Genomic DNA, 13,614 nt, shown 5'->3' on the forward strand with positions numbered 1-13,614 from the left:
TATTCTAATATATATTTTGAATTTAGGTCAGAATCTTTGAATTTATAAATGTTATATACATCCTTAAATTAAAATTAGAAGGTTATTTAAATTAGACATTTATTTGTTATTTTATTGACTTTAATTTAGGTTATAACACATTTTTCGTAAAAACGTATAGTTTTTGAGTTATTGATGAAAAACAGTTTTAAAACATGTAGTTTTATCTCGAAAAATCACAATCTTCGATCTTTAATTACTCGGAAAGTATTGATTTATTCCAAAAACTTTATAAAACAAATTTTGCTTAAAATTTGTCTGTTTATTTACTGCTTTACTTATTTATTCAAATTTATTTTTTCAGGTAAAACATGAATGCAGGGAGGAAATGCCGACATGAGCGACGGAAACGTAGACGGAGGGAAAACCATTCCGCCTAAAATCATACAGTCGTTGATCGGTTAGATCCACATTAAATAATCTTTATTTAACAAATATATATTTATCACATTAAAGGCATGTTTGTATTTCCCGTTTGACGAAACACGTCTCGCAGATCACCTCGCAACACCACTTGAAATGACAGTTGCAGTTCTCGGGCTCGCGCACCGTGGTCTGCGTGAAGCCTCTCCTACAACAGAGTTGATCACAGCCTTCCGTCCCGGCGGAGCTGACGTTGCACTGTCTCCCCTCCGTGCCCAGTGACCCAGTCTTCGCGTTGGGGACGCAGAAGTCCGGCGACTGCTCCGAGTAGACTATATCTTTTTTGCCAGGCTGCTTTATATTTGTACTCTCGGGCATGAAATTGTCACCGTCGTTATTGGAGATCACCTAAAAAGACGTTAACTTTTATAGTTAAAAAAATGAAAACCTATCCAATAGAGGCTAATCAAATCGACTTTTAAGTCGTTGACGTAAATAAGTCACTGAAAAAATTTAACATTCTTAGGCCACTGAAGAAATGTTCGTAGTGACCAGGACCATAGTGCGTAAAAGAAATGCACTTTCAGCAGGGGTCTTGGCATAACCTTGGTTTATTAAAAACTAGAAGGATCCGTAACTCCGTTGCACCAAAACTTGTTTATCGCACGGGAACCGTACAGTTTTTTGGGACGAAAAGTATCCTATATCCTTTCCCAGGACTCTATACCAAATTTCAACAAAATCGAGGGATTTGCGCATGAAGAGGTAACAGATAGACAAATAGACGTACAGAGAGACAGACACACTTTCGCATTTATAATGTTACTAGATGACGCCCGCAACTCCGTTGCGCCAAAATTCATTTATTACGGCAGAACGGTACATTTTTCCAGGATAAAAAGTATTATATGACCATTCTCGGGTCTCAAAATATCCCCACACCAAATTTCATCAAAATCGGTTCAGCGGTTTGGGCCTGAAGAGGTTACAGACAGACATACAAACAGACGGACAGAGAAACAGACAATCTTTCGCATTTATAATGTTATTAGAATGGATTAAGCTGACCATGATACGGACAGACAGACAGACACACTTTCGCATTTATAATATTAGTATGGATAAGTATGGATGAAGCAGACTATGGTTCTGGCAATTACCTTAGCGGCTCCCTCGAACTTATCCCTAAGCCTGTCGCCGACCTCTCTGAATGCCGGCATCCGCCACCAGCACGTCCTCAGTGTACACGAGCCCGACAGTCCGTGGCACTTACACTCTATCCTCATGTTCGACTTTATGGCCTATGAATCATACAATGCACAACAATTTAATAAGAACATAATCTTGATCTTAAGTTATCATTATCTAGTATATAAGTATTATCGTGGAACGTAGTCCCTTCGTACCTTCTTTACTTTAAATACAAAGGAATAAGAATAAAAGTTCCAGATAAATAATAATTTGCCGCTTCTTAATTCCTTTGATTGAACGTTATAGCTCTTCTGTCATAATTTAATTTATGACCCATATAACCATAAGATATCTTCTAAGTTTATATCGATGAAGAATATTACTAACCAACCTCCCAGCGTTATGGTTGTGCAGTTTGATCAGTGTTTTGATGTCGCTCCGCTTTCTGTATCTGCTGTCCATGAATTCCCTGGACTTCTGCAGGCCGAAGCGGACGTTGTCACTGCACCCTCCCCACTGCCACCTGTCGCTCTGGGTGGTGACCGGTGGGGTGGGAACCGTTAAGGCCTTGCCTCGACGCGATTTTGGTGCACCCTGAGAAAAGCATTCGTCAGTGAAAAAGTTATGGACCAAGAGCCTGCGACGGTCAGACTTTCCTCATTTTAAGGATTCCTTCTCCTTTATCAAAGGTTACTTTAAGAAAGTTTAAGGGTGTCTGGCAGTGGGAAGCAACTGTCACAAATGGCCGGACTTGGAAGACAAGATTCCTCCACTTACCGCGAATAATATAAGCTATGAAATTGAGATATTTACTCTTTCTCGAAGGTCAGGTAGCCCTTCAGAAGTCAGAACTGGATACCTCATAAAGTAACCGAGACTGAAACTCCATAGTTGACGGTCATTCTTACCTCTGTGTCACAAACAGGTGAACTTCCAGTTTTTCCTAAAATGAGGAAAGTCTGACCGTCGCAGGCTCATACTCTATTAAGGAACGTCAAGGACCAGAGTGATTTTGTATCTTACAACAGCAATGCTCGAGCGTGTGACACTGTAGATATCTGTGCAATATCTACTGTCAATCCGCGTATGTGTATAAATTTTTCGATTTTTACTAAGATTTAAAATAGAGGGACTAAACTATTTCAGATTATATCTATCTCAAATCAAGAGATTGAGGTTGTTAAATGAGGTCTTTTAAAACTTAGAAGGATATTGTATGAAGGTGTAGTAAACCTTTTCACAAGAGCACTCCAGTAGCGCGCCGGCGGTGCACGCCCGAGTGATCGCGTATGTGACTCCGGCCGCCGTGATTGCGTTCACGAACCCAGTTTCCCTTGTATCTGTAACAAATGGGGAACTATTGACACACATAGATAAGCGTTTGACTACGTGTGCTCTCATATTTTATTCAATTCCACTGTGCAGGTGCGCAAAGTAGAGCGCTGTAATTATCAATTAAATTAATGTCGATGCCTAAAATTTTAGTAACTAGGTATCGATTACTTCTAGAGTCGAATTTTATTCCCTGACTGATGATGATGCTTGGCTTGCATACAATTCACGTTCACGTACGGCAATAAAACCGGACGAATTATGTAACGCCATTGACTCTTCACGAGTACTTGTTCATTCTCCACGCTGTTGCGCCCTAGGGCTTGCAATACTAGAAATAACCCGAACAATACCACACGCTGAAGTTGTTGACCCAAAAATCAATATTCACACGGCCGTAATAAACGAGCCTCACGAATCGAAGGCTTCATCCATAAAACATTTAAACGTGATCCGCTGCTCGCTAGAACCGAAGGCGGAAAACCTCGCGAGTCGCGACGCACGGGATAATTAATCTCAACAGCTCTCGCTTTATTGGCTATCGGAAAATTCTGTGATTCGCTTTATAGGAATTTCAAATCCCGCTTTAATTACGAGTGTTTGAGATTTTTCAGCATCGAAAATTGAATTGCAACTTTTATTCGCCAGTTAAAATCATTAACGCTTGTTTTCTTATTTTAATATAGCTGCGGATTCATCTGTCCTGTCAGTAATCAGTTTCGTAGGACGTATTAAATAGTTTGACACTATGAATTTAACACTGTGCAATTCTACGTAGCTAAGTGAGTACTTCGACTACAATAAAGATGGTTTATTTTACTACATCATAGAACAGCTTAGAGCAGACGAGATAAGTCGTGATCGTCAAGATCATCGAGCCAATACGTTCATTTACGATTTAATTGCACAGTTATAAACGAATATCCATAAACAATAAATATGATATGTAAATTTTCATACACCATAAAATATTTTATAGGCGCGTCGAGTCCGACACAATGGCCGTCGCGGCGGCAGTCCGGTGTAAGTTGGGCCGGAGCCATTAACGGCCGAACCTGCGCCGGATGAATATTCAGACGGCATGAATAATTCGAAAATTGCTCCGCTCATCCACTGGATGTCGTACATGGATATAAATGAGACTTTTGGGTCGATGACTCTATATCGAATTATCGACCTATACCGAGTTCCCGGGCTGATTGTGATTTTTTCTCGCGTATCTAAATTAATTGTGGGTTTTATTTAACGATCCTACATCGTTATATCTGGTGATGAAATATGGTTGGTTTTGTTGTGATTTAGTACGTCTATGCGTGTATCCGATTTGTTACAACATTTGTTTTTTTATTTTTTATTTTATTGATTGCCAACAACAATTACTTATCGAGCCCACTGTGGGATGCGCGGAACGGTCTCTATTGTGTAAACCTATCGATTTGTTACGGTCGAGGGCTATAAATGTTCCCGGTGAATCATCAGTCTTTATGTGACAGCGAGTAGGTACCCGCTGACAGATCTTACATCGCGACATCCATCGCAATTCGCACGAATTGTCTGCGAAAGGAATCGAGAATTGCCTCTTACGTAGATGCATTAAAACTCTCGAGCCTCCTACATTATGCAAATGAAATTTAATCATTACTCAAAACGAAAGCCTCTATAGAGATAGCGGGCGTCGACGCAGCTGTCATCCAGCATTCGATCGGCGATAGGGGTTAGCTCACCTCGGCGATAGGAGCGAGGCATTCGTTGAGTCCAGATTAGATAAATGCGGGGCTTACGCAATGCGGTGCAGGCGGCAGATCGGCATCGACCGCGCCTATCGATCCCGTGCTAATTGGGCGCGGACTGCGAAGTCGCGCGTCGCGCCGCATTCCGCCCGCCGCGCCGCTCGCCGACCGGCCGCTCCACGCAGATACAACCAAATTTATTGCACAAATAATTCGGATAATTGAGCGGCGACAAAAAAGCGAAAGTGCACCCCGTGCCGACCGATGCAATTACGTCGCATCACTCCCGGCCTCGATTTTGACGGGTATTTTTATTTTACCGGTCGACGGCGCATCCCCGGCTGGAATTATGAGCGGAATGTCAATTTCGAGATATTTCGCTAGTAGCGGTCGCCGGGGGAAAAAAGCGGCGTCGAGGCGGGGGACGAGCCAGCCTGGGAACGGCTCCGCCCCGCGGATGCCGCGCGGGCCGCGCTTTTTTCGCAGCGGCATTGGGCCGGCGCGGGCACGACGCGCGCGTTTTACGGAGCGCGACAGCGGCGAGCTCACAGGACCGCGGGCATTCCTCGCGCGCCGCGAGCGTCGGGCGCTGCAATTATCGCAAAACGCGACCTCCGCTCGCAGATATGTCGTCGGGAACGGGGGACATGACATTCTCATCACCGAGCGCTGCTTTTTTCGACCGTCTCCGATCGAAACATGGGGCTCGTCCTCGGAGTCTCGGCTCGCTTTTTGTGCTCGCTTTCCCGAGCGGCCGGAATGTCGGTATTCGTGTCCGGCTGAATAATTCAGTGAGATCGATCGATCAATACGGCCGATGGATCGCCGATGGGTTCACACTCGCGGGCGCGGGTGCCGGCGCGTCGACGTTTTTGCGACGCCGCGCCGGGCGGCCGGCCCGCCATTCATGTCGCGGGGGCGCACGTGCTGCTCGCGGGGCCATCGCCTCCACTTTTCTCGGATTGGATAATTGAGGACTAGCCGGCTCTACTCCGGAGCCGGGAGGTGGCACTGGGAACCGGTTCCGGGGGACGCGAAGCGGCCCCGGGCGAAGTGAGAAATAAAATAAAGGTAGTTTTTAATTGCGGGAGTAATGAATAGGATGACGTCCGGGAAACCTGTTGCGTGTCCGTCGGTCGCGGCGGAGACACTCGTCAGGCTTACTGAGTACTGTGATGTGACTCGGACGGACACACATTAAAGTTTGATGAAACATTAAAAGCCTATCAATGGATAGCGCCCTAAAGATTAGCTATTAATGGAACCTATCGTTGTTTACGTAACAGTCTCATAACTTCTTATCAGTTTTGTAGAAAAGGTTTTAAGATCGTTCAGTGTCGTGTTGACCGCTAGCTGACTATTTACACCGATAGCCCCTAATTATGGAGTACCAGAAGCAAGCGTTTTTAATAAAGCTTCACTAACAGTGTAAAATTTTATTTCCGTCACATATACGGTACATTTTGTTTGAAAACGACTAATTGCTAATTAGGCGACGCTAAAGCCAACAATCGACCATCCACCCAGTAAGTATATTATGTTACAATGTTATCACTTATCAGTATTTAATTATAAGAACTGTCAATAAATCTGTAAAAGGCAGTTCCGCGAGGAATTCCATTCAGTGATCCACTTGTTATACTTTGTTGAAAATGGAAAGCTTTAAAATTCCACCGCTAGGGTTGTCTCCTCTTACATTTTGCACCATTGAAGCGATCAACAAATATTAAATTTATTAAGAATCTGACTCGCTAACTTAAATTTTCAACATTATTTTTGCTCATTCGTTACATCACCAAACACGATCGTCTAAATAGGATGAATTATATGTACCAGATAAAACTGTACCAGCTGCTACTTAGCCCTGTCGAACGCTTAATACCTTGTTAAACCTTATAAACTCAATCGCGACGACGATCAAACGCACATAAATTATTTTGATATACAGCGTGGACGAGCGCTCAGCGACCGTCAGAGATAACGCAGATGGTATCCTAGATGTGAAATCACTATTTACAATTTTAATTTTATTTATAACAGTCCACGAAGCCCGAGAAATCGCGATAAATTGCGAAGTAATTGTATTTCGTTACAGTAGACTGTAGCGATCGTGTGCAGTAGTTTATCGCAGTTGGTTCGGTTATGGAATTGTCAAACATTATGAGGTCTGGGTAGACCATAAAGTTAATATACCTAGCGGAATAGAGAAACAAAGGCCTGAGCAAGGGAGATGTCACTATCAGTAACACTGCGTGGTAAAAAGAGACGTGTGATACATGACAGCAGCACTCTTTTTTGACGTCCAGTCGGCACGTGCCGCACGTTGACAATTTAATCTCACAGAATTCATGTTCAATCATGCTTGTGTAAGTGTATACGTAGGTACACATATTTTTCACACAGATTAAAAACTAATTTTGGCTTCGTTTGACAGCTCGAGAATATTGCTCTTATTATGAGGTAGACACGTGTAGGTTGTAGACTGTAGCAATCAGAGAGAGCCATTTCCTTCGATTGATTTCACTAATATATGACGTACTGACCTAAATAGATAGTACAAATGAAACTAAATCGTACAATTATTATCTAATATTGGAAAATTTAAAAATAAACTAAGAATTAAAAAGCAAGACACATAGTATTGCACGATTAAATTGCATAACCTACAATAATCTTGAAATTTCGACAAAAATTATAGACAGCATAAAGAAGTAAAAAAACAATATAAACGTTATTATCAGAGTGAATAGTGGATTTATTTATTTATTTATTTATTCTTCATGCACAAGGTTACAAAGACACATTTGAACGTTTGTAATAATGCATCGGCGTACTTATCTCTTAAAAGAGATCTCTTCCAGCAAACCTTATATTTTTGTGGATGTATTGTGTTTTGTATGTACACAAAGAGAAAAAAGAGAAATCAAACAATCTTAAACCTATACTAACTAATACTAACTAAATCTAAATTAAAATATACTTAGATAAAATTATAATAATAAAAATATTTACTTAGTACTTACATAAATACGCAAAATACATATTATTATACTAATTCTATACACATATAAATATTATAAATACTATAATAAGATAATACATATATAATAAGATAATATATAAATAACAAAAACGGCAGATAGTGTGAAGACAGATGCACATTGGTTAAAAACATAATGAAATTTAATAAAAGAGAGAAAAAATAATAATAAAGGATCACACATTCATTTAAAGTAGCCAATCAAGGTAATGCCAAAAAGTGACGCTTTAATCTAGACTTGAAAATGTTGACAGTTGGGGCTTCACGAACGTGATCCGGCAGTCCATTCCAGAGACACGCTGCAACAGCCGAAAATGAGCTCTCGTAGAATATAGTGTTGTAGTGTGGTATTTCTAGAGGCTTTTTCACTGTGCACGATCGAATAGGCCTCTCACTTGGTGGAGTAAAGCTAAACCTTCCATAAAGGTATGGGGGAGAACGAAAGCGAAGAATCTTGAAAAGAAGCGTGAGAATATGCGAATTTCGACGCAATCGTATCGGGATCCAGTTCAAGCGCTTTCGAAAATCCGAAATGTGATCATATTTACGCAGGCCAAAAACGTACCGAATGCACATGTTCTGTAGTCGTTCCAGTTTATTAAGCAACGCTTCAGACAGATCCAAATAAACGACATCAGCGTAGTCAATAAGCGGGAGAATGAGAGATTGCACCAGTAACATCTTAGTTGGAATAGGGAGGAAATTCTGTAAGCGTTTAAGGGCATGCATAGCTCCATTAACACGCCTACTGACATCGTTAACATGAACTGTCCATGTTAGGTTTGAGTCAAAATAAACTCCCAAATTTTTAACCTCATCCGTGAAATGAATGATATTACCATTATACGTAATGTTATCTAAGTTTGCAAAATCTATTCTACCGCACAACTGTCTATTACCTATAATGATCGCCTGAGATTTTTTGGGATTCACAAGTAAGCCGAATGTTTCCGCAAACTCCTGAATTCTCTCTAGGTCTTTATTGAGCTGGAGCACTATATTATTTATGTCATTTAACGCTGCGTGCTTGTAAATTTGTAAATCGTCGGCATAAAGATGGAAAAAAGAACTTATGACACGTGAGATTTCATTAATAAACAATGAAAAAAGTGTTGGAGATAAGACTCCACCCTGAGGAACGCCAGCATCCAGGTTCATCCAGTCAGAAACAGAGTCGGGTATAAAAATGCGCTGTTGCCGACCTCTTAGGTAAGAGTTAAACCACGCTAGAGCCGGAGCCGATACACCTAACGAGCGGAGAATACCAAGTAATACGTCATAATCTACTGAGTTAAATGCACAACTAAAATCGTGGAGAACAATGATTGTCAGTAGTTTATTATCCATGGCCTGGCGAATGTCTTCAGTCACCTTCAGTAATGCAGTAGAGGTGCTATGATCCGTGCGAAAACCAGATTGGAAGTGATTCAGCAACTGATTCTCATTCAAATATTCTGTCAGTTGCTTGTTAACTGCTTGCTCTAGGATCTTGGACAGGATGGGTAAAATCGAAATAGGACGGTAGTGTGTGGGAGAATTAGGAACGGGGACCTTAGGTAAAGGTATGATATGGGCTTTCTTCCAGGATAACGGAAAAGTATTAGTGGAGAGAGAGAAATTAGGATTAGGGCTAGCATTCACTTGAGACAGAACAGATTTGAGATGGACTATTGCTTTACAAAACTCTCAGTGAGAAAACAATAGACAGAACTACTAAGAGCTTGCCAAATAGAACCAGAGTTCTGTTTTATGCCTCCTATGATTGGATTCTGACCGATTAGTTATAGTAGGGGAGGTAGTGCTATCGTCTGCTAAGTCATTTCATACCGACCAAATTTTTGTCCAGCGGTAGCTTAATATTTATCAATCAACATAATCAGCGTCAGTCGCCGCACCCGTGGTGGAATGTTAACTGAGAGTATTTCAAAGTTGTAAAAAAAATAATTGCGAAAAGTGATTTTATACCGAATGAAAATTTTATGGATGATTATTGAGGTCATGCTTAACCAAAAATGCACCGTCAGCCGTATCGCAGACGGGGGATTCAACGTCAGTCGCGTTACTGAACTATGTTAAAAAAGTTAAAATATAAAGTTATTTCATACCGTACAAAATTTATACAGGTGAATGTTGATACCTTTTTAATAATAAAGACCACCGTCAGTCGTTAATATGCGGGTGGAAAGCCCGTCAGCCAGCGATATAAGTTATAACCAATATAGCCCTATTTCGCGCTCAATGTATCCTAGGGCGTCGCGTAGACGACATTTCCACCTGCAAATATTCAGCTGACGGCGATTTTCGTTTGAATTAACCATAAAATTGTCTCACATAGCAATTTTAAGTAATTAATTCGATAGTCAATATTTGTGAAGAAGAATTATATACATTTTACTTTAAAAGCGCCATCTGTTGTTATATACTAAAACTAAAATAACACCTACCGAACCTGAACGTGTATAATCTAGATATGAAGCTTTATTGGGTGCGAATATGGATCTTTTTAATGTCAATTCAATACGATTCCCAACAACAACTTTGAGATACTCTCAATTTTTATTCCACCCATACTGGAGTAGCTGACGATCAAAACTCTTATGTATTAATAGAATAGTATTATTGTTACGATTTTCGCTCGGTATGAAATTACTTTTTAAAATGAGCGCGACCTCCCCTACTATTATCAACGATATCTCACCGCGAACAGTAAACAGACCATAAAACCACGCGCCACGCCTCGGATAGTTTTATAGTGCAGCCCACACTATAGATCACTGTCCTTATATGGGCAAAATATTTTCGATTCAACCTGTGAGACCATTTAATTCTAAAAGCATATCAATTAAGACCCTAACTATAAACAAAGCTTAATGACCTCCTTATAATAAAGTGATGTTATCTGCCCGAGATAAGATATCATTTTATTACGTTTAATGTATTTATTTCTAAAATCCTTGAATTCGAATTATAGGAATTCCTAATCTCGAAACCAAAAAACCTCCGAAAGGTTTGTTTTGGGGATGGCCTTGTGTGACTTCGTAATTATAGAGGGATAGAGAGGGAGGAGAATATTACACGACCAGCTACCATTACAACAAAGTGCCAGCTCCGTTGTGCGAGTATTTTACATTCTGGCAAATTTTCATTAATTTCGAGGTAGTCTTCGAGCAACAGATAGTTTGCGTTGCATTGCCCTGTGATGAAGGGCAATAACTTTCTAAGAAGCTTCCATAAAGAAGCTTTTTTACTTATGCTGATGATGATGCATGATTCAAAAGCAGAATATTAGCTCCTGCAGTTTTATTGTAAGCACATAATAAAGGCAAATAAAGGAATATTATCAATTTTAAAAATCTTAGCTCTACAAGATAGAGATTTTATGTTTTTGGAAGCTCTCTTCCATAAACTACGTGATAACGGTGTTAAGTTTATCTCATGTTACTAGGGTCACTGTTTGGTCTCTTATCAATTTAAGAAATATTACATTTTTACATTTAGACTTAGCAAATACGTAACATTTTTCCGAAGTTATCGGTTATTACAATCATGAACCAACATCAAAGTACTAAAATATAATAAACTAGCTGTTGCCCGCGAGTTCGTCCGCGTGGACTTTAGTTTATAGTTGTTCCCGTACATCGATTCGTCGAGTCGTTTACGCGCAAATCAGAAAAGTATATTGTGTGGTAACCGCACATTTTTCCGGGATTTAAATAACTTAGGCGAGAATCATAAAAGTTTATTGTGCGGGAACCGTATATTTTCTGGGATAAAAGTATCCCTTGTCCTTTCCCGAGACTGAAAGTGTTGCCATACCAAATTTCATAAAAATCAATTGAATAGTTTAGGCGATAATCATAAAAGTATATTTTGCAGTAACCGTACATTTTTCCGGGACAAAATGTATCCTATGTTCTTTTTCGGGACTAAAAGTATCTTTATACCAAATTTCAGCAAAATGGGTCCAGCCGTTTTACTTTACGCGTGATGTCGTGACCACGCGAAATATAATGTTCCGCGCAGCTTCCGTAAATTAGATATTTCCCAGACAAATTAGTCCACAAAAATAGCCTATGATCCTTCACGTGGTCTACTTCTTATCTGTGCCAAATAACAGAAAAATTGCTCCAGTAGTTCGTGGGATAAGCCCATTCAAATAATTTCCCCCGTTTTTTTCCACATTTTCCTTTATTTATTCGCTATTATTAGTCTTATCGTGATAAAATATAACCTATAGCCTTCCTCGATAAATGAGCTATATAATACTGAAAGAATTTTTCAAATAGGACCAGTAGTTCCTGAGATTAGCGCGTTCAAAAAGCCCCTTCAAATAATTTCCCCCATTTTTTCCACATTCTCCTTTATTTCTTCGCTCCCATTAATTTTAGCGTGATAAAATGTAGCTTATAGCCTTTCTCGATAAATGGGCTATCTAAAACTGAAATAATTTTTCAAATCGGACCAGTAGTTGCTGAGATTAGCGCGTTCAAATAAGCCATTTCAGATAATTTCTCCCGTTTTTTCCACACTTTCCTCTATTTCTTCGCTCCTATTAGTATTAGCGTGATAAAATATAGCCTATAGCCTTTCTCGATAAATGGGCTATCGAACACTGAAAGAATTTTTCAAATCGGACCAGTAGTTCCTGATATTAGTGCGTTCAAACAAACAAACAAACAAACAAACAAACTCTTCCCAATTATAATATTAGTACAGATAAAATATAGAGTAGTTGTAGAGTACTAGTTTTGTTCCACAGTCCACAGCCTGATCGAACAATCGGACCGGACGCGGCGGACGACCGATACATATCGTCTCTACACGCGGAGGAATGCTAGATTTGATACCGACCGGACGACACTTTCTGCCCATTATTAATTGCTTGTTCTATTTGAAGCTATTTAGGTACAGACACTACGCAAAAATGCGTGTATTTTGTTTCTGAAAGTTTTCCAACATTTTAGTAAAAAATAGCCCCGCTAGAGTTTCTTACGCCGCGCCGCGCCGGTTCTTCTCGCCGGGTTAGACCCCGAACCGGTGGTAGCCACCAGTAGGTTTAGAAAATATTAAAAAGAAATTCAGAATAAAAAAAAGTTTGAGTGTTTGAAATGTAGAGTCACACAACTTTGTTTGGTTTAGCTGAAACAAGAATTGATACAGTTCTTAATTCTTATAGGTACGTAGGTACATACAGCGCCAAGATCTCGCGAACAGTGATAATACCAGCTACACTCTTTAAATGCTAGCATTCAAGGTTATTGTCATTCCTAATGACTCCCGGAAACGCGACTGATATTTTCATGAGCAACCTTTTTCATCTATTTTAATCATGTTACTTTGATGATTATGTTGAAAAGCAAGAATACTAATTTTATTAAGATAGTACTTATTCATAATATTTTACAAAAAAATACTATACCATTTGCCAAAAAATAAATCGTCAGAGTGAATTCCTCCACGTAGCGCCAACCGGCAATCCCATAGGTCATGTGAAACATGTTACATGGGTGATCCTAGCAGCAGTATCGGGTGTCGCCGGCGCGCGCCACGCTCATAAACATGTATGTCATACCGCCACTCATAAAACCCTCATACACTCTCATACACACTGCCCATGCGGCCATACAAACTGCCCGTTCAACCAGCCAAGATAATTGAACAGATAACAATGTAAGGATTTCGCGCACAACTTGATTGGACCTCGTTTCTATTAGCTAGATCATAAATCATATTTTAGTATCAAGTTTACTCGCATTTTATAGATTCGCTAGAGTTTATGGAAATAATTGTGTGGAATATTTTTGTGTTGTAAATAAATATATCGATACTTTCGTTAAAAATATATATAGTGAGAAAGTGTGTTTTTTAATCCGAGCAGTTGAATCAAATCGACCTCACCGAACTTAAACTTGAAAAACT

The 13,614-nt window shown here is 39.9% G+C and overlaps 1 protein-coding gene across 1 annotated transcript in view; it reads right to left on the reverse strand.

The window, feature by feature from the left end:
* Window positions 1-432: 432 nt before the first annotated feature.
* The window catches only part of LOC121730364 (protein Wnt-6), a 36,032-nt gene continuing 22,850 nt past the window's right edge, over window positions 433-13,614 (reverse strand). Inside the window, exons 3-6 of the mRNA XM_042119379.1 lie at window positions 2,827-2,933; window positions 1,981-2,187; window positions 1,563-1,703; window positions 433-810 (exon numbers count right to left, since the gene is read on the reverse strand). Coding sequence (XP_041975313.1) covers window positions 490-810; window positions 1,563-1,703; window positions 1,981-2,187; window positions 2,827-2,933 — 776 coding nt within the window. The 3' untranslated portion in view covers window positions 433-489. The remainder of the gene's footprint in view (window positions 811-1,562; window positions 1,704-1,980; window positions 2,188-2,826; window positions 2,934-13,614) is intronic.

The sequence above is a fragment of the Aricia agestis genome, chromosome 1 (genome assembly GCF_905147365.1).
Source record: "Aricia agestis chromosome 1, ilAriAges1.1, whole genome shotgun sequence".
NCBI lineage: Eukaryota > Metazoa > Arthropoda > Insecta > Lepidoptera > Lycaenidae > Aricia > Aricia agestis.